At 42.3% G+C, this 26,335-nt stretch overlaps 1 protein-coding gene across 1 annotated transcript in view; it reads left to right on the forward strand.

The window, feature by feature from the left end:
* The first annotated feature begins 1,855 nt into the window (after positions 1–1,855).
* The window catches only part of KCNIP4 (potassium voltage-gated channel interacting protein 4), a 376,534-nt gene continuing 352,054 nt past the window's right edge, over positions 1,856–26,335 (forward strand). The window contains exon 1 of the mRNA XM_088450597.1: positions 1,856–2,050. Coding sequence (XP_088306723.1) covers positions 1,939–2,050 — 112 coding nt within the window. The 5' untranslated portion in view covers positions 1,856–1,938. The remainder of the gene's footprint in view (positions 2,051–26,335) is intronic.

Here is a 26,335-nt window from a genome sequence, read left to right on the forward strand (position 1 = left end):
TGTAAAGCCAGTTTGTGCGAGGAGAGATCATTGCCAGCAATGTCAGCTGCCCGTTGGTAGCTTGTTTTGTAGTTGCCCAAACAAACCAATCGCTTCAGCCACAATTGGCAGTCCATGTCGCTGAAGTGATTGGTTTATTAAACTGTGCATGTCCTGTTTACTTTATACAACATAAGGGTGGATGGAAGGGTCGAAGTACAATTCCATCTTGCACCTCTTTTCTTTGCATTATGTGCTGTTTTGGGCATTGCTGCCTGATATTTTTAATTTTATAGTTTATGATACTGCCATGCTGTCTGCCACTGCAGTGCTACTCTGTGCCATGTTGGAAGCTGAACTGCCAGATGTTAGTGCCGCCCACTGCTGTCGCTTAGCTTATTCAGGAAACTAGCTCGATGCAACCTTTTGGCCTAAACTGGATGAAATCAATATTGTGAGCTGTGAGGTGGTCAAATTGACTGGAAATGACTGGAAATAAATGCTATTGGGGTTAATAATACTGTAGGAATAAAACAGGCCCAAATTATGTGATTTCACCTGTTTTTATGATTTTTTTTAGAAAAAATACAGATCCAAAACCAAAAAACACGCAAGAGCAGTTTTGCAAAACCAAATCCAGATCCAAAACCTCAAAGGAGATACAGATCCTAAACCAAAACACGGGGGTCGGCGCACATCCCTAACTGACAGTATATACACAATATCCAAATAATTGTTGATAAAAGGCACATTAAACAGATAACTATAAATGTGGGAGGGGGGGCGGTTTGTAAGTAGAATCCTTTATTTTGCATATGGGGTTCCGAGTTCTGGATACACAGACAATAATCTCTCTTTGTATCTTATGCATTTGTTTTCTTACTACTTTCCTCAGTAAATCTACAGGAGACATTAATCTTTCCAAAAACTCTCAAGATTTGAGCCATAGTTCTAGGAGTCACTGGTGCTCAATTAGTCATGGAATTGTTCTGGTCTCTTATCAATAAATTGAGTTTATACATAGACAGGCACGCCGAGGGGTGAAAGTGTTTTTCATTTTGTCTTTTGCGGTATAGCATATATATATTAACTTGCACGATCCAGAATCGCATAGTTACTTTTTTTATGGAACATACATCCCCCTTTACTTCTCATGCTGATTAGCAAATGCTTTACATATCTCTGGGGATCTGCAGAGCATTGCACCCCACCTGCCTCCTTCCTCCGCAGAGCATTGCCCCCCATATTGTATATACTTAGAAATCAAGGCAAGAATAGAGGCTGGCGTAGTGGAACAGTGGCTGGCACGGACTAAATTAGTATTTCCTTTGGCCTGTCTCTGTAGGGAGATTAGATTGGAAGCTTTTTCAGGAAAGACACTGACTAATGTTCCGAAACTGTACTACACTGCAATATATGTCAGCGCTATACAAATACATATTAAAAATACATACATTTTAAAAAACGTTATTTTAGTATCTGCAAAATCCTAATTATAGCAAAATAAAGGCATGCAGGAATAAACAGATTACTGTACATTGTGCCAGTGTAGTGTGCCTGTTTGGATCATACAGTGTTAATTGTGTGATTAGCTGGGAGCAAACGTGCTGGTACTTAAAGTTCCCAAGCTCTGTTCCTGTTAAGAATTGGGAGTCTGGATAGGAGTTGTGAGGCAAAGCATCTGAGTGATACCACAAGCTGCAAGTGATGATGCCAAGCACAGGGCTGGTGGTCCACCTCAACATCTCCAGGCGACTCACTCCTAACACAAGCACACACTGGGAAGCATGCAATGCGGAGCTAAAACACATTTTCATTCAGTCAGACTGGTCTTTTCCACAGGCAGGGAAAGGCTGCTTCCTCTCCTACCCATGAATGCAGCTCTTTAACATTCTGCCCTTGCAAAGCCACCTAATCCGCTGTAAAGTTTGACACAGGAATGATTTGTCAATTTCAAGGATGATATCAGGAGAGTGGGAATCAGAGGGGCTGCAAACAGTGGGAATTGTTATGATTATTTGTGCATCCTTGAAGCTTCTGCATTTGTTGGGGCTGATCGACTTCTCAGAAGGTAAAGTTGACATTTATTCTTGTATTTAAGATTTTTTATTTTTTTTTCAAATGATTGTAAATTTGAACTTATTATAATGGCTCGTAAAATTCCAAAGTTTAGTAAATCTCAAACAACTGTACTGTAGTGTGTCATTAATATTTGTTGGTGCAGAGTTAACTGTTGGTAGAACACTTGCCAGTGAGTACTGTGCCAGGAATAAATAATTGCTTGTTTTAATTAGGACATTTATTACATTGCACATTCTGCTCCATATCATGGAGTTTAAGCAAAAGTAAATAGATGGTAATTGTAGAAATGATTATATCATAATAAGAATAATATAGGTCACACTTAGGTAAGTTTCCCACACTGAACATATGTGTTGGTAGGCGTAACCCCAGTATATGGAATGTATAATATAATATAGCACTAAGATACTTGCTGCTACTGCATACGGTTACGTCCCTTTACCACAGCTACATTAAGATGTCTCTGCTTGTTTCAAGAATGTGTTATTATTAATTATCCAGAATGAGAAATCGCAGTAATGGTCCCCCTATATCTTTTATAGCATCTGTCACACTGCATTAATAATCCTGTTATGATTTATTTGCAAAGCCTTGTTCCTTTATGATTCATATGTTTTAATTACCGAAGGTAAATATTACGCTTGAACAGTAAAGAGTTTTATCCACACTGTAAGAAACATTGTGGTCTGTTGAGTAAACATGTGATAATGACATAGATAGTTACTGATTTACACAGTAATGTATATCATACCCATTGATGTTTCTTTACCTTAAAGTTATATCACAGCTTGACATATAATTAGGACACTATAATCATATTCTTAACTTTTTATATAGTTAATTGCATATTTCAAAATTATTATTAATAATAATAATAATAATAATAATAATGTTAATAATTGATCACAGAATATGTTAATGCTTGAAAGTATGCTCTAAGCTTTAAACAATATGTTGAAAGGCATGTCAGTGAACTTTACATATAATAAATCAGTGATCCTTCTGTAATACTTACATGACATGTGCCCTAATTTACAAATTGAGAGATTATTTAATAAATATACTGTAGAAGTGTTTGTTTGTTTTTCAAACCCTCAAAAACAAAAACAATCCATTGTCATTGTGACATTCTCCCTATAATTGTAGGTGTGAACCTGACATGATGTTAGTGAGTAATACAGTAATATGCCACACTGTGTTTTGCATATTTAGCTATGGAGGATATTGTCTGAAGTACTCTGTATCCTGTTATTTGTATGTATGCCCTTTGGGCTGTCTGGCAATAATGATTTCCAAACATGCGACTTCCCCACCTTCCTCTCGGGCTCTTTCAGTTAACAAAGAGGCAGAAATTAATTTGGACATGAAAAAACACAAAGTGAAAAATAATCTTGTGCCTACAGTAACTCCTCATGCTCCGAGGGCCACAAAGTCTTTGCTGTCTGATTAGTACTTATATCTTTTCTTTTTTCTTCACTTCATTTTAACGTCATTTAGCATGGGATATATTATTTGTACACATATACTGTAACTACTTTACTTAAAAAACTTTTGAGTAAAAAGTAAATAGCCAGCACAGTTGGTGTTGTGGTTAGCATTACTGCCTCACAGCACTGAGGTCTCAAGTTCAATTCCCACCAAGGCCTTAACTGTTTGGAGTTTGCATGTTCTCATCATGTTTGCATGGATTTACTTCAGGTGCTTTGGTTTCCTCCTACAATCCAAAAATATACTGGCTTCTGCCAAAACCATAATGTACAGTATGTGCATGTACAGTATATGTGGTAGGGAATACAGACTGTAAGCTCCACTGGGATGGGAACGTATGTGAATGACTTAAATCTTCTATGTAAAGTGCTGTGTGTAATATGTGTGCGCTATATAATAAATTGTAACTAAATAATATTGCCTTTCCCTAAAGGCAGTTACTATTTTTTTTTCTATGCTCAAAACTCCTTTTGGGAAACCTGATTATATATACACTCCATCTGTGGTTTAGGTGCTGATTCTGAGTTGGGAGTAAAGTAAAAAAAAGAGCAGGTTACTTTGCACCTTAGTAAAACTTTGTTGCACTACAGGTGGGGGAGATGTAAACTGTGCAGAGATTTAGATTTGGGAGGAGCGTGTCCAAACCAAATTCTAAATTGCAGTGTAAAAATAAAGTGTTTGTGCAGCCAGTACCCTTCATGCGAAAACAATATATGTGTGTGCACCCCACGCAGTGCAGGTTGGTAGTTAGTAGTTACAAAGTTACTTGCTTTTTTAAGCTGCAATACAGTAGTGTCACAGTATGGCATACTTGCCAACTCTCCCACAATAGCCAGGAGGCTCCTGAATATCGGGCAACACTCCTAGTTCCCCCGCAGAAGAGGGCAAGATTCCTGGCATTGGCTGCCACCCCCGCACCTCTCCGCTACCCCCTCCTCCCCCGCACGCACTTACCTGTTTAAAGTGGACGATCCGGAGGGGTGTGATGACACAATATGCGCTGATTCACATCATCGTAGCCCCGCCCCCTGCTTTACAATACACTGTTTAGAAGGGGGCGGGGCCACAATCACGCAGCCACGGCCCCGCTCTGTCCACCATTACTGCCACCACACCCCCTGCAGCTCTGACCTGGCTGCCCCCCAGCCGGAAAGTCGGCAAGCATGCAGTATGGTAAGGCAACAGAGAATGGATAATCTTTTATTGACATGCAATGAAATTATATTGAGAGACAGAACATTGCATCACATAATAGTTATAGTTAGGGCCTCTAACCACCTCCCTTGTGCTGGTCAAGGGGCACAGGATTATGCTTCCAATGATCCCTCTTCAATGAACACCTGGGTTTCGGGGTCCAATGCATACTACCATCGGCGCCACCGGCTGTTTGAATTACCATGGAAACATTTCTGTGGTCAGGGCACCTCTAAATGTCTCCTCTCCACCGCCGGCGGGGACTGTGCGGGAGGTGGCAGTGGCAGGGATTGTCTGGGAGGCTCCAATCAGCTCAGCAGTGGCACATGTGAATGGAGCCTTCCCATCGCTACCTCCTGCACAGTCCCCGCCGAAGCCTCCCACACAGTCCCCGCCGAAGCCTCCCACACAGTCCCCGCCGAAGCCTCTCGCACAGTCCCCGCCAGAGCCTCCCACACAGTCCCCACCGGAGCCTCCCACACAATCCCCACTGTGTACAGCTAAACACTTTGATAGAAACCAGTAACATTACCCAGGCTATGACCTTACTAATATGCATGAGGCCTGTCCTATATTCATAATAAGTTTGTGGTGAATTTACAGGCTACATTGTGAATTTGATGCTTAAACAAATAAGCAATAAACCTAGGATACAAACCTAAAAAACCACACACACACAACTTTTCATTTTTAATGCCCTCACAGTGAAGGACTTCAGATATGTGACATATTGCTGGAGGTTGTAATACAGCTGAGTGCAGGAGATTGTTCTATGTTATTATTAGCAATCTGCTGAAAAAGGTGTGCTATACAGGCTGATTACACTGTCCTTCCTATTACTCATAGGTCATTTAGATGGAGGACATTTATTCTCAGATGTACAGCATTATGATGCAGCAGTCACATGGTGTGTTGCTTGCACTGTTTGCACCGAAGACAGCACCGCTACCTTTGAAAGCTGAGTACACACAATAAATCATATTTTCCAGGTTTTAAGGATATCCATGTTTGAGTCCAGATGTTAAATCAAATTGACTAAAGCTGAGTACACACTAGACAATATTTGGAATGATTTGGCTGATACCAATGCCACGGTACCCACTATCACGATCCCGGTCCTTCGTCGCATCCTCAGATCTTTTGTACATGCAGATAGATCTGAGGATGTTGCTAGGGATGCCATGCATGGCCCCAGCTACCTACCCGCCATCGCTGGCGGCATCGGCAAGTGTGTACGCTAACGAGGCCAGTACACATTAGATATCGACTAGTGTGTAGCAGCCTTAAGGTACTAGTTACCTGTGCTCAAGCATGAATATCCTTATAACCTGGAATGTAATGGTGGAGTTTGGGAATCTCTGCAACAAATTAACTCAATCTTGGCACAAATGCAACAACCAGATTCTGTGTGTTTAGGGAGCATTTCTCATTTCAGTGTGTGGTTGTGGACCATCTTTCTCTGACTAAATAACCTGATTTTTGCTCACGCTCAGTCCCTAGGAGCTGGCCTATACTTTCTGTAGATGTCTTTTGCTCCAAACAAGTACACTTTATGCAAAAAGCAGGGATGTGCAGGTTCGGATTAGTTCGGATTTTCCCTCCAAATTCGATTTTTCCCGTCAAAAATCGGGTCTCAGAAAAAGGCAAAACGTCATCTTTTATGGACAAACATCATCATTCCTGGACAAAAGTCCATGAAAGATGTTGTTTGTCCATGAAAGATGACGTTTTGCCTCTTTCTGAGACCCAATTTTTGGTGAGAAAAAAAATCTGAATTTGGCGGGAAAATCCAAACTAATCCGAGCCTGCACATCCCTAGCAGAAAGTAGTGTATATTTTTAGGAGTATTAATAGTAATATAACAAAAATGTTAAAATGTGCAAATGTAACAAAGACAACCATAATACATATTTGCCTACTTTTGAAAAAGCATTTCAGGGGGATTGTGACAGCACCACCCATGAGCGCAGCGGTAAAGTGGGCGTGTACTGCTACATCTGAGGGGCGTGTCATAGACCTGATTTACATCTAAATATAAACGAGCCCCAAAGTAGTTAGTAAAATCCATTGGTTGTTGAAAACACCCTGATACAGAGCTTGCTCATGTGTTGTGTTTTACAAGGGGTTCCATATAAATGGCCACAAGAAACCTTAAATGAAAATGCATGTAGCCATAGGGATCAGTGTGCTTATAACCAATGCAGGGAAATGGCACTGATGATTCAGTTTGAATACATAGATCTCTGATTTCTTTTTTTTTTTTGTTTCCCAAAAACAAGCTACATAATGGGGATAAGGTGCAATCAGGGAGATTGCTAGACAAGTCCGGGAGATTTCTACTATTTCAGGGAGTCTCCCTGACAATCAGGGAGAGTTGGCAGGTATGCCTTAATGCCCCTGGACTCTCATGATTAAAAGGTATCATTGAGGCTCAATGTACTGTAGAGGTATTTTTGGAGGAAAATAGAAAAGTTTAAATCAGTGTTTCCCAAACTCAGTCCTCAAAGCCCCCTAAGAGTCCTGGTTATAAAGACATACATGAGAACAGGTGGATTAATTAGTATCTCAGTTATTTTGATTAACCATCTTTGCTCAAGCATAGATATCCTTAAAACCTGGACTTTATGGGCTCTATTTACTACAATCTGCATATTGAATAGCGCTCACGAGCGGGCCTGAATAAGGCCCTCAGTTTCAGTAGTGCACACAATGTTCTCAGTTTCAGTAGTGCACACAATGTTCTCAGTTTCAGTAGTGCACACAATGTTCTCAGTTTCAGTAGTGCACACAATGTTCTCAGTTTCAGTAGTGCACACAATGTTCTCAGTTTCAGTAGTGCACACAAAGGGCCTGATTCAGACCCACTCGCAAGCGGCTGTCCGCTCGCAAGTGGGTCGATGTTGTGCACTGCGCATGCGCACGACGGCGGGAGCTCCGTCGTGCGCATGCGCCAGACGCGTTGAGCGAAGGACTTTCCTTCGCTCGTTGTGTCTGATCAAAGGGGGCGTGCTGTCGATGTTGATTGACAGCACGCCCCCTTTGGTGGGCGTGCCGGGGGCGTGCCTTCCAGACGGGGGCGTTCCCAAGGGAACGCCTACCGTCAAAAGCCGGCCCACTGACATCACTAGTGATGTCAGTGGGAGTGATTTTGGCTCTGATAGATCCAAAATCACTCCGGGCCTTGCGGTTGAAAAACTCAACCGCAGGCTCCGGCTCGCAGTGGCGATGGTCGCGATGGTCAAGACCATCGCGGCCATCAACCTGCACGCTCGTACAGACTGTGGATGGTGACCCACAGCTATACGATCGTCCAGGAGGACGCTCCATAATTATGGAGGACGGCCCTCATTCAGAGCGTGCGCTCTGCTCAGAGCGTACGGCTCTGAATGAGGGCCAATGTTCTCAGTCTGCGCATTCTAAAAGCTGTAGAATGTATTTGGACACAGAGAGGCAATTTCAGTGGCATTCACGGGTGGTATCGGGGGTGGCTAGCCGGAGGCAGGTGCAGGCAGGTTTTTGTCTATTGCTACTTGTATTGAGTTTTGATGAAGAACATATATCATATACAGTATGAGAAATATACATACAGAGAAAGCAAATGATAATTTACATGAACAGGGTGCTATTGGGGGTTATGTGATAAGTTCCGATAAGTTCCTATGGAATGTCAGTGAGATTGTCGCTACATTTAAAGTGGCAATCAGTTATATGGCTAAATCAGCCTTATGATTGCTGCTTTAAATTTAGCAGCAATCTCAATGAAATCTTGCCGGTTCCGTAAAATATGAACCTATTGCATAACCCCCATTTTAAGTTTAACTGCTTTTTTTTATTAGAAGACATAAGCTGGGAATGTTCCTTTAGTTCTTTATATAGAAAATAAATCATGGGTTTCTGAATTCTTGAGATCACAACACCATTTATTTTGAAATTAATTATTCCATTTAGATTGAATCCCTATAATAAATGCAGCCCAGCATATTTGGTCTGAACATGGCCACCAGACATAGTAAATATGGGTGCCTGTAACATAATGGCCAGTAGCGTATCCAGGGGGAGTTAGCCCCTGTGATCACTAACCTACCTGGGTCCTCTGCCTCCTCTTCTCTTACCAGTCTGCTCTCCTCCATTGATTAATGGTTTATGAATGCTATGCCTCTTATATGTCACTTTATATCAGAAACTTTTAAAATTAGAGAAATTATATAATTTATTTTCTTTTTCTAATATATCACTTCCCCCACAATAACCCACCACATACCAATCACCACCCACGTACTCCCATATGTCAGCCGTGCAGGAAAAGAGTTCAAACACCACGTCCATCACAATGCACTATTCACAAGATAATGCAAATTATTTAGTCCACAATGCATCACGCCAGCAACTGATGCAATGTTTACAGCCCCCCCCTCGCGCAGCTGTCACACAATCATACAATAACCAACAAATAGTGATCAAATACCAAGTATGAAGAAAAAACATTAGAAAAAAAAATTGTTAAATTCCCCTAATCATACTGTTGTGTGATTTAAACTACCCCCAGTGTAAATTTGGTATATTTATAGTCTCCCAAGATGGGAGATGGGCTGTTAAGAATGTGGTGACTTTGAGTGGTGTGGTAAAGTGCAAAAATGGCATCAGTTACTAAAATCAATGCATTATAGGTAGAATAATTAGCATATATGTAAATGATTGTACTCACAATTGTTTGTTATTGGTGCAATGTTTGCACTCTTTTCCTACGTTGTTGATATAAAGAAATTAATAAGGAGTGATTTACATATAGTCTCCCTATTTCTACAGGTGCGTGATTTCAACTACTACCAGTGTAATTGTACTGTTTTTTAATTTTCCCCAATGTGGGGTATAGGGTAAGATCCATTTGGGCTACATTCTTTCCAAGTTTACTGAGGTTATTCTCTCCTTCTGGGAATCCTCTCTTCAGAGGAAACTGGAAAGCCTTGACCAAACTAAATAGGGGTTACTGTGAGTTTTGTGGCAGAGGAAAGTTAGAATATCTTTGTGTAGGGATGGCCATTGGTGGGGTGTCCACCGACCATCGATGGGCACATCAATTTTTAACCATCAATGACACACAGACCAACATATGGTGAACCACTGATAGTTTGCACCCCCTCGATTGTCACTATTGCTGGGGGATGTCGGGCTGCAGGCCAATCAAAAATGGGGACGGGGCTAAGCTCCATCCTGTAAAGAGAAAGGGAAAAAAAAAACATCGGCTCCCAGTCATCCATCCATTGATGCCAAAACTAGTTAACTTTGACCAGTAACAATCGATGGTTTGAGAACATCGATGGTTGATGGATATCCCTATCTTTCTGTCTCCCCAGCCATTCCAAATTTTCTCCCTTGGACATTTACAAATTTGAAACATTTGAAAAAGGACATATTTTTGTAGGAGGGCGCATATTCAGTTTGCAGGGTGGCGCTGAACACCCTAGCATCGGCCCTGTGTGTATATGTATACTATATGTGTATTTATGTTGTGTGTGTGTATATATATAATATGGAAACCCCCTTAAAAATCCTGCGTTTGCCCCTGCACTGCTCCATGTCCAGCATGACACCTCACAGCAACACCCTCTGTGTTCTCTTCAGCTCCTGAGGTAAGACAGACCAACCACCAACGGCTGTCTCCTCAGTGCTATATTTAAAGATTTCTAAGCTCACTGTCTGCTCTCCCGCCTCAGCCGCCTAACGCATCTCAGATCTAGTCAGAACAAGGAACATCAAGATTCTTCTCCCCTCGCACCCCCGCAACCTAGAACCCCACAGTGTTAGCACAAAGCCCAGAAAGCACACCCCACACACTAATACAGATAATATATATTGCCATATCCTAGGTACAACAAACAATAAGTAATCTAGTGACCGAGGACCACAACAAAATCATTTTTGTTTATTGTATTTAGCACAGAAGTAACATTTACATATAAATGTGCTTTACTTTCTCTGATCACTTTGCTAATATGCTTTCGACATCTTTGAAATTTAATTCTGTTCACAGTTTTATAGCAATTAACCAGTTTATGTATCTATATAAGATTTATCTAATTCTTTTATAAATTTTTTTTTTTTTTTGGGGGGGGGGGGGGCACCGTTTTCAATTTGCCCTGGGCGCCAAAAACACTAGTTATCCCTCTGGTAATGGCACACCCTGAGCGGGCATGGTCATGCCATTCAGGTGGACAGGGTTACAACTCCATAGCAAGGTGGGCAACCAGACAGGCCCGGGTTTTCTGTACAACTCCCTCTCAGCACACCTGGCAGGGCCGGTTTAATAGCAGGGCAACGGGGGGAGGGGCCCTCCCACAGTGTCAGTTTGAGCCACTGATGGCTTAGAGCAGGTGCAGCTGCCGGATGGTCACAAGGCTGGCGCTGTGATCCTGCTTCTGAATGCAAGTGCACAAAGAGCAGTTACCAAGTCTCTTAAGCTTGACATCACATCTGCAATGTTTAAGGTACTCTGAAGCTGCTCTCTATGCGCTATGCATTTAAAAGCAGTGGCAGCCCGTTCTGTACGTATGGCTGTCATCAGGAGAAGAGCCTGCCCCAAAAGGTAAGTATTTGGGGGCTTTGTCAGTCTGTGTGGTATACTGAGGGCATAATATTAATACTGGAGGGGGCACTGTGGGGCATATTTAATATTGGGAGGAGAGGGCACTATGGGGCATAATTTTTAATACTGGAGGCATATAATATTAATTTTAGAGAGGGCACTGTGAGGTATAATATTAATACTGGGGGTACTAGGGGCATAAAATTAATACTGGGGTTATTATGTGGCATAGTGGGAGCCTTGTGGGGCATAATATTAATTGTGGATGAGGCACTGCAGGGCATTATATTTATAGTTTCTAGACCAGGCAATGTTGGACATAATATTAATACTGGGGGTATTGTGTGACATAGTGGGGGCCTTGTGGGGCATAATATTATTGGACATAATATTTTGGAGGGGGCACTGTTAGGCATAATATTTAAAACTGGGGCACTGCGGAGCACAAAATTTAATACTGGGGCACTGCGGAGCTTAATAATTCTTTAGAGGGCAGTGTGGGGCATAATATTTAATACTGGGGCACTGCGGGCATAATTTAAATTCTGGAGGGGACACTGGGGAATAATATTGGGGCACTGGGGGGTATAATATTAATTATGGAGGAAATAGTGTGGGGCATAATATTTAATACTGGGGCATAATATTAATATTAAAACTAGAAAAGGCACTTGTGGGGCATAATATTAATACTGGGGGTATTGTGGGGACTAATATTTAATACTGAGGGCACTGGGGTCATAGTATTTATTCTGGAGGGGGCCCTGTGGGGCATAATATTAATACTGGGGGCATTGTGTGGCATAGTGGCGGCACTGTTTCACATAATATTAATACTACGGGCATTGTGTTGCATAGTGGTGGCACTGTGGGGCATAATAATACTGGGGGCATTGTGTGGCATACTGGGCGGCACTGTGGCATAATACCAATACTGGTGGCATTGTGTGGCATACTGTGGGGACTGTTTGACATAATGTTTATACTAGGCACTGTGGCAGACTGTGCATAATGGTAGCACTGTGTGGCATAATGTAATTTTATAATGGTAGGGGTCCCCACAAATTTGTTGCCCTGAGCCCCCACAAACCTTAATCCAGCCCTGACACCTGGGACTAACTGTATGGTACTTTACGAAATATATATTGTTGTTACTCACACATACTGTATCTCTCCCCACGCAGCCTGACCCAATAAAAATCTCTGAAATTTAAATGCTAAAAGCTGCAAAGTGTAAAAAATGATTTTGCTGTAACTCCTCTAGATACAAAATGTATAAACTAATCCATCAATCACAAGTAAAAGTACATACTGTAAACAATATTGGCCTTCAGTGGGTAAAAATGTGCATTTCTCTTGAAACTGTACAGTGTGGCACTTTCAACAGGCCATAGACACTGTATTCCTTTGGTCACGATTAGATAGTTAACAATGATATTACTATTACATAACATTTTATTACAAGATATTTATTTGTGTGCAGTCCATAGGGGTGAAGGGGCATATAGTATGAGATTGGAATTGTGAGTTAAAATGCTCTTTGTCAGTGCATCACTTTACATTCCACACAGCAATGACAGATAGCTCTGTGAGTCTTTAATGTTGCGCAAAAGATGTGTGTCAATGTTTTAGAGAGCAGAAAGGAGAATAGCAATTTTATTAAAATGACACAGACAGCAGTAATCGAGCGGATTTGATTTTTATCCGCTTTTCCCCTGCGCTGATGCTGATAAATACAAATTAATTTCAGAGTTGTTGGTGGTACTGGTAACACATGCTTTCAATGTCAACATTAATCTTTAGAAAAAAAGTTAATCCATTATGTTTCTTATCTTACACCCAGCCGAGAGTAAGATGCTTCGGATTATGACAACTTGGTATCATACAGGAAAACAAATATTCATTTTTTTTATTTTTAGATGTGTTTCACTGGTGTGTGAACCCCCTTAGTAATAATAATGCTGAAGACTGTCATGTCTATCTGTAACCAAGCTTTTTGGGGACATTTGCAATAACCCTGACAACACTTAAAGAAACAAATTTTGTTTATTTAAAAAAAAAAAATGTTTTTGATTCAACCAGCATTAAGCGGGGCTCATCCACTGATTTGTGCAATGCAGATCTACATGAAACAAACTTCCTACCCCAACAATTTAGTATTACAGGTTGAGTCTCCCATATCCAAATATTCAGAAATACGGAATATTTTTAGCATTACTGAGAAAGTGAAACCTTTGTTTTCTGATGGTTTAATGTACACAAACTTTGTTTAAAGCACAAATTATTAAAAATAGTGTATAACATAACCTTCAGGCTGTGTTTATAAGGTGTATATGAAACATAAATGAATTTCATGTATTTACGCACACTTTTTTTGATGCACAAAATTATTAAAAATATAGTATAAAATGACCTTCAGGCTATGTGTATAAGATGTATATAACACTTAAATGCATTCTGTGTTTAGATGTGGGTCCCATTCCCAAGATATTTCATTATTTTATGCAAATATTCCAAAATACGGAATATTCCGTTATCCAAAATACCCCTGGTCCCAAGCATTTTGGATATGGGAGACTCAACCTGTACTAATTTATTTACTACTGTATTGAAACATACTCTTGTCTGCTACATAGAGTACAAAGCCAGGGAGTATGCTTACTAGTGACAGTTTTAGAAGTGGAAATGTTGCCCATAGCAACCAGTTAGATTCTAGCTATTATCTTCCAGAAGGTGCTAGTTAAATGTTAAGTAGAACTGATTGGTTAAAAAATCTGCACTTCAGTAAATATACCCTACAGGGGTGTTATGAACATAGCATACTGTACGTGCACGCAGTATGGGTTTCCGAGTATCTAGAAACCCCCCCTGTCCGTTGCTCATTCTACCCACACCCCCTTCCAGCCGCCATTTTCTGGGCAGCTGATGAGATTTTGTTACCAGCGGGCACCCGGCTCCTTCCCCGCAGCGGCAATCGGAGGCTTCCGGCTCCCGTAGTGAGCACTACGGGAGAGACGTCTTGACGTCTCTCCCAAAGATCCGAGGAGCGGTCAGACCGGATGACAGCGGACGCAGGAGCAGGGCTTAAGGTAAGTATTGTGTTTGTATTTATAATTGTATTTTTTTTTTTAGAGGCGTTACTACTGAGGCAACTCTATAGGGGGCACCACTAATGGGGGCATTACTAATCGGTGTATTACTATTGGGGGAACTACTATAGGGGGCATTCCCTTTGTCACACATGCTCCCCCACCATTCCCCCTTTGTCACATGGGTCCCAAGTGCCTACCATCTGCTGTGTCTGCAGCCAGCTGGAGGAGGCATCTGGTCTTTACAACTGTTTCTAGGGATGGCCATCGATCATCAATGATTCATAATCATCGATGGTTTATGGTTGATAAAGAATGCTTTTGCCATCGATGGGGGAGAACTAGATAGTTCCCCTCCATCGATGGTAAAGCATAACCAAATGTTTTTTTGGGTTTTTTTTTGTAAGGTATCGGGACATGGAGCAGAGCTTCGCCCCCGGCACACACAAAGCCCACCCCCAGGTTCTTATTGGCCCACAGGCAAGTCAGTTAAAGAACAGGGATGGCCATCGGCTAACGAAACCATCAGTGGTCATCCACTGCATAGATGGCCACTTGATACATAACATAACCATCGATGGTAAGAGCACCGATGGCCATCCCTAATTGTTTCCCCCACCGGTGTTCCATGTGGGAAGGACTCTGAGGACTGGTGACTCCCACTGATATCACTGATGCTTTGCACAAACAGCTCATATCATTGTACAGAAGTGTGAGCTGTGTAGTGCAGTGTAGTGCTATGACTCATTCCAACCATCCCCAATATTAAATCAAAATATTGGCCTCCTTTCCACCGATTAGTCTTCACCTTTTAGGCAGAGAATCCAATTTGCTATATTAGCTCTACAATATATAAATAAAGCCCATCAATCCTATAATACACTTAATAGCCCCTGCATCTAATAAAGAGAAACGCCACCTGCTGATATTAAATGACTAGCCATTACATTAGATGAATAGCCCACTCCAACAGCCACATTCAATTATTCCCCACAACATTGATATCTCCATATTTAATTTATAGCCCCATTAAACTTAAGAGCACTCACTACATCTTTAATTAATACCCCCACAATACATGAATTTACTTACAAGCTTCCACAATACATTAATATCTGCCACACATGCATCGCATTCCCATCCTACACACGCACACAAACGTTACCACCACCTATACACATTATATTAATAGGACACACACACTGTTCATTAGTATCATCGACATACCTTCCACTAGTTTCACATACAGTACATACACACATTCCATTAATATTATACACCAATTACATTAATATTGAGCATGAATTAAAATAACACACAAAAGTAATATCACACATACACACATTAACAACACCTAACATTAATATCACATATAACAAACATTTGTATCAACATTAATATCACACAAATTAATAACATTAGTATCACACACATAACAATTGTATTATATACACATGATATTAGTATCACACACAGGCACACAAACATAGTATCCATCTCATACAGGAAGGTTCAGCCAGAATGAAGAACCAAAAAGCTAGATCTGAGACCTGGGCCCCACTCCCACCACGCCAGCAGAATTGGGAATACAGAGAGGGTCATGGGCATTTTAAGAGAGGAGGGGGCCAGTGTGCAGACTCAGTCAGGCTTCCTCCTCTCTCCGGCAGTGCCACGGTGTAGTAGATTCTGGCATAGTCTCCAGGAAAATGGCACCTGCACCGTTTTTCCAGGGACAGCAGTACTGTACCTGTGCGTGTCAACGGGAAAATGGCCGCCGCCATTTCCCCAGTGATTTTTGCTGCTCTGCAGAGCCAGCTCAGCACTGCAGAGCAGCACTACAAACAGGTAAGTATAGACCATATGGGTGCAGTGTGGCCCTCGCTGGACCCAGGGGCCCGTGTGCACCGCACACCCTGCACCCATTATAGATACGCCCCTGGAAAGGGAACATAAGCCAAGAGGATGGCACAGGACTATTTTCACTCATGGGCCCACATGCACTGCACACTCTGCACCCCTGGCTAACATGCCAATGTACAATACACCAAAATATTGGCATGATTGGGAAGTCAACATGTCAGATGTTGATATTAACAATGCCGACATTACATAATGTCTACATTGCCAGAAATTCGACATTGTGAAAGTCGACAGTCGGCATGTCAACCATCGGACCTCGATAATTAACATTCTAACTTGCCGTGGACGCCGGAGCAATTCATTATTGCTCCGGCGCGGAGAAAGCTAATCCCAAAATCTAGAATGTTAATTATCGGACCCCGATAATTAACATTCTAACTTGCTGTGGACGCCGGAGCAATTCATCATTGCTCCGGTGCGGAGATAGCTAATCCGAAAATCTATCCCCCAAAGCGGGTTCACTGCTCCTTTCAGAGCAGTGAATCTTTTCACTGGTCCTTTTGGAGCAGTGACACTAGTGCGCATGTGTGACCTGCAGGTCATGCATGCGCACAACAGCCCGACGTCTGGCGGAAGGACCTGGACAGCATACCTCCCAACATTTCCAGATGTGAAAGAGGGACCGAAAATGGGGCATGGCTTAAAGAAAAGGGGTGGAATCTATTGAAAATGGGACAGAGCCTCGCGGCTTCCCCCATTTTCGTCACTTTGGATGTCGACATTACTTCAGTTTATGAATTTTAATTTATTAACTACGCTTTCAATATCTCAGTTTTAAAGTTCTATTCTCCCCCATGCAATGATATCTCTTTCAGCTGCTGCTGTGCTTATTATTATAAATAAGTAATAGTACATTGGAGACGCTTGCACAGTACACAGTGGCTTAAAGATATAGAGTAAATAAAATTTAGCAATTCAAATTTCAGTCACTTCTTATCTGGTCCTGGACACAGTATCGCCTTTTGTACTATGGTAGCATTTCTTATTCAAGACATACTACCTTACTAGTACGGATCCCTTTTATGTCTTGGAGTCGTTATTTTTTTCTGCTGGTATTTATTCTTTCCTTAACACCATTTTTCATTTTGTTTGGAAAAGGAGGATGATACTTTTGCACAGGACATATTACCTGAAGTTTGGACTGCGCTGCAGCCCCTCCTCTGGAGACGCCACTGGAATGAATTAATGTACACTCAAACATTATTACCAGATACAGTACAAGAATTCACAGAAGAGAAAATGTCCCTGTTCAATGGCGCATACAGGGGGGTTTCAGAGTACCCAGAAACCCCCTGCAGGTTGATTTTCATTTGCACACTTGTCGTGGGGCCAATATGACTTGATTCTATGACAATCAGAATTTTGGCACCTTTCCCTCCCATAGACGCGCAAATTGTGTGCTAATGATGCGATGTGTGTATCATATAATATATGATTTGTGTGTATCATATATAATATGTCATTGTGTTATATAATATATGTATTTATGAATGTTATGTATAATGTTTTTTTATATATACTATATATATATATATAATATATATATATATATATATATATGTACAATATATATAATTATATATACTGTATATATCATCCAGGGGCATATCTATAAAGGGTGCAGGGTGTGAGGTGCACAGGGGCCCCTGTGTTCAGGGGGGCCCGCACCGCACATCTTGCACCCATATTTTTTTTCTATATACTTACCTCTCTGATGCCCCACAGAGTAGTGTTGCGGAAAATGGTCGCAACGGCCAATTTCCCGGTGTTTTGCGCATGCGCAGAAAACTCCGGGCACTCTAGTGCTGGAGTCTACCGCTGCTGCCAGTTCGCTGATGATGGCAGCCGGGGAGAGAGGAGGGGGCCCAGGACGGGGGAGAACACGGGCCACCTCCTCTCTTAATACCCCTGATATCATCGTTCTACAAGACTACAAGTCTCAGCATTTTGCTGCACTGAATGTATATTGGCCGGCCTGATAACTTTAGGTAATGGACTACAAGTCTCAGCATTTTGCTGATAAACAATGTTATATAGCATATGACTGCATAGTATAGTAGTTTGATGTTTTGGGTTTTTTTTTTGTTTCTTTGTTAGTTAGCTCATTCAGCCTGATATTTGCTTAGTGTTATGTGCTGTTTGTTGCTTGCTAGCCATATTAATGGGAGGGTGCTGGGCTTGTTAGCAATCAGTACTTTCACATGCCAGGTCTCCTATGTATGGGTCATTAGTAGGCTGGAAAGCCTGGCTGGAAGTACCCTACATCATAAGTGTACAAATCAAAAGTGCTTTTTAATATTAATACTGGCGTTAGACCGGCGTTGAAACGGAATGTAAATGACCAATCTACACTACCAACAACCTAATCTAGATTTGGAGTAAATAACATCCACAAAGGTGATTCCACATTCTCACTGCTACATGATCCTGCTGACTGCATAACCTGGACTTTCATCACTGGACTGTGGTTGCTACAAACACTTTTTGCATCACTTGCTACTATTTGTGCTGCCTCTGTGCTTCTCAGATACAGGTAATCTTAATGAATACTTTTAATGTCAGTTTACCTCTCTAATAATGTCTTTTTACCTTAGCTCTTTTGTCTAGTCTTACATCATCCAGCTACTACCACTGTCTAGTCTCTACTCTAATATTCAATTTCTGCTCCTATCTAATCTCCACTTTTTCTATACTCAATAATATATTTTTGTTCTGTTGACACTTTACCTCATCCTTACCATGACCATGTTGTCTTCAACTCCTCCCTTCACTCAGTTATTACCTAATCTATTGTTCTGCCCCCTGATTCCACCTATATCCTTTTTCCCTGGTCTCCTCCACCTCCTCCTATCTCCCCTTCTCTCTCTGCCTTCCTCCCCCTCTTTTCCCATTACTCCTTTTTCTTCCTCTTATACCCCCCCAGGAACCTACTACCCCACTGCTAATCTCTCCTCCCTCACTTCTCTCCCTGTCACTTCACTCCACCTCTATCCACGACTACTTAATTTCCCTCCCTGCCCACCTCCTACAGATTCCCCTCATAGCACAGGAACCCACATGATCCCTACACTCTATTCATCTCGGTCTCCCAAAGTAATCTCGTCTCCAAACTGTAGCAACCCTGATAATCTCATTCGTATTTCTCCTATCAACTCTGTCACTCTATCCTGTGCCCTCTGGAATGCCAGATCAGTCTTTAACAAACTGGCCCCGATCCATGACCTTTTCATCTTCAACTCCCTGAATCTCCTAGCCATTACTGAAACCTGGATTTTACCCTCTGACACCACTTGTCCTGCAGCTCTCTCCTATGGGGGCCTCACCTTCTCCAAACCCCCACCCCCCGGCCTGGTGGTCGCCATGGGGGCGGTGTTAGGGTCCCTCTATCCCCTGGTTACTCATACCCTCAGAACCATCCCTAACATTCTCTACATTTGAAGTTCATGTTATATGCCTCTTCCAACCAGTACACCTCAGAGTAGCTGTCATCTACCGTCCCCCTGTCCATCCCTCCAAGTTCCTTGACAACTTTTCTTCCTGGCTCACTCACTTTCTCTCCTCAGACCTTCCCTCTATTATCCTAGGTGACTTCAATATTCCAATTGATATCCCTACAGAATCCTCTGCCTCCAAACTGCTCACCCTCACTTCCTCATTTGGCCTCTCCCAATGGACCTCCTCACCCTCCCATGCAAGTGAGCATTTGCTTGATTTGGTATTCACTCACCGTTGTGATATTTCTGCCTACTCCAATTCCCCATTCCCCCTCTCTGATCATCACCTTTTCTCTTTTAACCTATCCCTCTCTCCTTCCCCTCCTCTACCTCCGAAAGCCATCATCACTAAGCGTAACATTGAAGCTATCGACACTGCTTACTTTTCTTCCCTACTTGACTCGCTTCTCTCCCCTATCCTCTCTTTCTCCTGCCCTGAACAAGCTGCTTCCCTATACAATGCCTCCCTTACTTCTGCTCTTGATTTTGCAATCACTACTCACCCTCGCAAATCCACACCTCAACCATTGCATTCTAAATACCTGCAATGGTATACCTGATACCTGCAAAAATGTTCACGAACTGCCGAGCGACAGTGGAGGAGATCACGCTCTCAGGCAGATTTTCTCCATTTCAAATTCCTGCTGCCATCCTACAGTGCTGCCCTTTCCCTCTCTAGTCATATTTTAAGAATCTCATCTCCTCCCAGTCCTCAAATCCCCAGCGTCTTTTTTCCACCTTCAACTCCCTCCTCTGCCCACCCCCTCCTTGTTTCCCCTCCTTGCTCCCTGCCATTGACTTTGCTACCTATTTTATATTTGAAATTGATTCCATACGTCAGGACATAATATCCGACCACCCTCTACTGCTGCATATCCTTCACTCCCTTGGTCTAGGTGACACTGCTCTCTCCTGGCTGTTCTCCTACCTCTCTGACCATTCCTTCTCTGTTTCCTCTCAAGACTCCCCCCCCCCCCCACAGCCTCTCACAGTAGCTGTTAACCAATGTTCTGTTCTTGGACCTCTCCTATTCTCTCTCTATACATCCTCTATAGGTAAACTCATCCGCTCTTTTGACCTCCATTATCATCTCTATGCTGATGATACTCAGATCTATAATAATAATAATAATAATAATAATAATTTTATTTATATAGCGCATTTCTCCTAAAGGACTCAAAGTGCTTTACATTTACAGTACAAAATGCAAAATAAGCTTAAAAAAGGGACATTAGTGAAATGCTTGTGTGAATAGGTGAATCTTGAGTCTATTTTTGAAGGATTCTAGAGTGGAGGCCTCTCGAACTGTGCGGGGAAGTGAGTTCCAAAAGGTTGGAGCCACAAAATTGAAAGCTAGACCCCCAGACGAATTCCGTGAGATTCTAGGTACTGTTAATAGTCCTTTATCAACGGATCGCAGTAATCGAGTGGGACAGTAAGGAATAAGAAGCTGCTTCAGGTACCCTGGGCCATGGTCATGTAGGGCTTTGTAAGTTAGTAAGCCAATCTTTAAAACAATTCGCCATCTGACAGGCAGCCAGTGTAGTGAGTAGAGAGTGGGTGTTATGTGGCTGGAATGTGGCTGGTTGGTTAATAGCCTGGCAGCTGCGTTTTGTACCATCTGCAAGCGGTGCAATTCTTTTGCTGGGAGACCAAGGTAGAGGGCATTGCAGTAGTCTAGGCGTGATGATATAAATGCATGTATGACTTTAGGCAGATCTTCTGGGGGAATTAAGTGCTTGATTCTGGCTATGTTCCTCAGATGAAAGAATGAAGATTTGATTGTGGCTGATACCTGTTGTTTAAGTGTCAAGCCACTATCCAGGACAACACCAAGATTCCGCACATGTTTAGTGTTTTGTAAATCTGAACCCCCAAGTGTAAGTCCTGTTCTTAGCTATGTTGTAGCCCTGTCCTGTGACCTATCATAAGGACCTTTGTTTTATCAGGGTTCAATCGCAGCCAACTGGCACTCATCCACTCCTGAAGCTCATCTAGGCAGCCATTTAGGGTTGTTATTGGGTCCTTTGTACCTGGAGCAAAGGACAGGTACAGTTGTGTATCATCTGCATAGCAGTGGTAGACCAGGCCATGACATCTGATTATTTCACCCAATGGTAGCATGTATACTGCAAAAAGCATGGGAGATAGTATAGAACCCTGTGGGACATCGCATGGCAGTGGCACAGGTAATGAAGAGTTTACTCCAGAAGAAACTCTCTGTGACCTGCCAGTGAGAAATGATTTGAACCAGCTAAGGACTGTGCCACCCAGTCCACAGAAATTTTTCAGGCGCTCAATTAAAATCCCATGGTCAACAGTATCAAATGCTGCTGAGAGATCCAGAAAGATTAAGATTGAAAAATCACCTCTGTCTCTTGCCATCAGAAGATCATTAAGCACACATACCTGGGCTGTTTCAGTGTCTTCTCCTGAATCCTGACTGGAATGGATCATAAATATCATGGGTAGACAGGTGGGTTTCCAGTTGCATTGCTACCACTACCTTTCCTCACCTGATCTTTCCCTCTCTCTACTGACTCGAATCTTCAACTGTCTCTCTGCTATCTCTTCCTGGATGTCCCAGTGATTTCTCAAACTTAACTTGTCTTCTACTGAGCTGATTGTCTGCCCACCCTCCCACATAACATCATTTTCCACTATTTCTTTATCAATAGATGGCATAACTATCTCATTTAGTCCCAAAGTGCATTGTCTTGGGGTCATTTGGGACTCTTTCCTCTCCTTTAGACCACATATTAAGAACCTTTCACAGTCCTGTTGTTTCCATCTCAAGAATATTTCCAAGATCAGACCCTTTCTCACCCAGGATGCCACCAAAACCCTCATACATTCACTGGTCATCTCCAGATTGGACTTCTGTAACCTCCTCCTATCTGGCCTCCCCAAATCCCATCTCTTTCCTCTCCAATCTGTGCTCAATGCTGCTGCTCGCATCATCTTCCTCTCCAAACGCTCTACATCTGCCTCCCCTTTCTTACAAGCCTTCCACTGGCTCCCCTTCCCTTTTACAATCAATAAATTGGAGAGAGTGATAAATTACCAGCAACTCAGTTCCTATTAAATTAGCGGTGAAAACGGCCAGCAACAGGTGAAAGGAAACTGGACAAAAGTTTTCTCCATCCCAGACCAGGAGAAAAAAATGCAAAATCTGTATTTTTGGCTAAAAATATGGGGATTTCTTTCAGAACTCTTTGGACACCCCCCTCCCCTAATGATAAAATACCAAAAATTTTTTTCGTAAGTTGCATAATTTAGCAAAAAACTATGGCCACAGGTAACTCCCCCCCCTTTCAGTTTTATATAACTCAATGCTTAATGGGAACCCGGCACCACCTGCATTTAATACTGCACGTATCATAGTTGTCCCGAAACCTAATAAAGATCCTGCCTTGGTCTCATACCGCCCAATTTCTCTGCTCAGTCAGGATCTGAAATTGTTTTCCAAGATTATGGCCCAGCGTCTACAATTATTGCTCCCTAAATTATTACATCCGGCTCAAACAGGCTTTATCAAAGGACGTCACTCTACTCAGAGTCACAACATCCGCACTGTCTTAGCGGCAATGTACCAGTCACATGCGGAGAAGGGTAAAAACATATTGTGGTAAGTTGTGATGCCAACAAGGCATTTGATAGAGTGTCTTGGTCTCATTTAATATGTATAATTAATCACCAACTATTTGGTCCTGATTTTATTCATATACGTATTTATTAAAACACTGTATCAAGATCCGAAAGCCTTTTTGACAATAAATTCTTTAAACACCCGATTATTTTGTTTAGCTCGAGGCACGAGACAGGGTTGACGCTCTCTTAGCCTTCAATCCCCTATTATGCCATTTTGAAAAAGCAAGGGGATGGCGAGGAATTTTCTTGGTAAAACACGAGATAAAATTTTCAGTCTTCGCTGATGACCTCTTATTATGTTTCGCTAACCCCAAGGAAGCTGTGCCGCTCCTTCTACAAATCCTCCAAGTATTTGAGGAGATAGCGGGCTTTAAATAAATTATGCTAAAACAGAGGCCTGGCCTTTTTTGGGGAGGCCAAGGCAGGATGGGGAAACTCCTTCCCCTTTAAGTGGGCAGATAGGTACTTCACTTACTTAGGTGTCAATATTCCTCCACATCCTTCTCAGTTATATATCGTTAACTACACTCCACTGTTATTAAAAACATACACCGATTTCAATAAATGGGCCCATCTCCCACTGTCTTACATAGGCAGATGCCACCTTTATAAAATGATTAGCTTCCCCAGATTTCTTTATATTCTCCAAATGTTGCGAATTATACCAGTTAAGAGAGATCTTAGACTTCTTATCAAGCCCTGCAGAAATTCATCTGGGCAGGAAAACACCCCAGAATTTCACTGTTTAAGTTTCAACAGCAGACACATTTGGGTATAATGAAAAAAATGAAAATAAAAGCGCTCCTCTTTTGAGGTATAGGGAATAATTGCTACTGTATATTAATAATAGCGTAGTCCTTTCATAAAAAGTGAGTCAAATAATAATCAATGAATAAAACAGTGAAAACTGATTTCTTAAATTCTCCAAGTAAGACAGTGAAAACTGGTTTCTTAAATTCTCCAAACAGGTATTCTTTTTCCTTCAACAAGCTCTATAAACACCCCTTCGGCGTAAAACAGCATCTCGAAGAAATCACAATATGGATTCCACCATCGTGAAGTATTGTTACATTTATTTCTCACAAGGTAAAAACATATAAATAATAATAATATAGTAAAACCAAGGTGGCAGTGTACCAGAAAAGACCTTTTCAGAAAGGCACAGTGATAGAGCAACAGGGGTTAAATGCCACCCCAACAGCAATTCACCTTCCCTGCAGAATGACAGGTCCCTCTTAACAATGGTGCAGACTGGTAGTTCCCACAGGTACCAACCAGTCTGCATCCATATTGTGATTTCTTCGAGGTGCTGTTTTACGCCGAAGGGGTGTTTATAGAGCTTGTTGAAGGAAAAAGAAAACCTGTTTGGAGAATTTAAGAAGCCAGTTTTCACTGTCTTACTTGGAGAATTTAAGAAATCAGTTTTCACTTGTTTTATTCATTGATTATTATTTGACTGACTTTTTATGAAAGGACTACGCTACTATTAATATACAGTAGCAATTATTCCCTATACCTCAAAAGAGGAGCGCTTTTATTTTCATTGTTTTCATTATATTTGTACTGTGTGACGTGTGTAGGTCAAAAGATCTATATTAGCTGCACCTAATAGTTTGGATCGCGGGGAGAATTTTTTATTTTTTCTTAGACACATTTGGGTGGTGTAAACCTGCCATGCCTCAGACAATATGCCCTGGCAGCTAATTATCGAACAGCCATGGATTGGATTGGGGGTCATAACAATTATACCATGCACTCTGTGGAGCAGGCTTTTACTCCTCATTATAACTTGGTGTCTTTTTTACACACCCATCCTCTTTCTCTACCTCCTGCAGCTAAAGGAAACATTATTATAATAAATACAACATGCTTGGCATGGGGTACTATTAGATCACAGTCCCTCCTTTCCAAATTGTCCTCGCTTTTTTACCATTATGGGGTAATTCCTCTTTCCCACCTGGCAATTCAGCCCAATTCCAACGCTGGCATACCAGTGGCTTTAGGTATCTTTATCAATTTCTACATGACCAAACCCTTCAACCTCTCACTCTCTCTCAGCTGCAAGAGAAATTTCCCTGTATTCTTGTCCCTCTATTCCCTTATTTACAGGCAATGAGCTATATTCAAACCGAGGGGGTCATTCAGACCCGCTCGTGAGCGCAGGACGCTCGCAAGCGGGTCGATGTTGCCCCACTGCGCATGCGCACGACGGAGGGAGCTCCATCGTGTGCATGCGCGAGATCCGGCTAGCGATGGGCTCTCCGTCGCTCCGGGTCTCGCACCAAAGGGGGCGTGCTGTCGATGTTGATTAACAGCACGCCCCCTTCGGTGGGCGTGCCGGGGGCGTGGCTGCCAGATGGAGGCATTCCCATGGGAACGCCTACCGTCTGAAGCCGGCCCCACTGACATCAGTAGTGATGTCAGTGGTAGTGATTTTGGCTCTGATAGAGCCAAAATCACTCTAGGGCTTGCGGCAGCGAGACCCTACCGCAGGGTCTCCGTCGCAAGCCCGATGGTCGCGATGGTCTTGACCATCGCGACCATCATCATGGATGCTCGCATAAGCTGTGGGTGGTAACCCACAGCTATGCGAGCGTCTATAAGGCCGCTCCATTTTCATGTAGGAGGGCCCTGATTCAGAGCGAGCGCTCTGGTCAGAGCGTCCGGCACTGAATCAGGCCCCATGTTGCGTGGCCTTTTGGCAGCAGAGTTAAACTGGGTCTGGATGGTGCACTACGTCACGAACCACAGGACCCTTTTTCTACCTCTTTTATATAGGCTTGTACCCGACCTCTCATTGATTTAGAGTCAAGTACTACAGGACTAGCGAAATGGAAAGAGGTCTTCCCACAAAT

Source organism: Taudactylus pleione, unplaced genomic scaffold (assembly GCF_031769625.1).
Source record: "Taudactylus pleione unplaced genomic scaffold, aTauple2 ptg000520l, whole genome shotgun sequence".
NCBI lineage: Eukaryota > Metazoa > Chordata > Amphibia > Anura > Myobatrachidae > Taudactylus > Taudactylus pleione.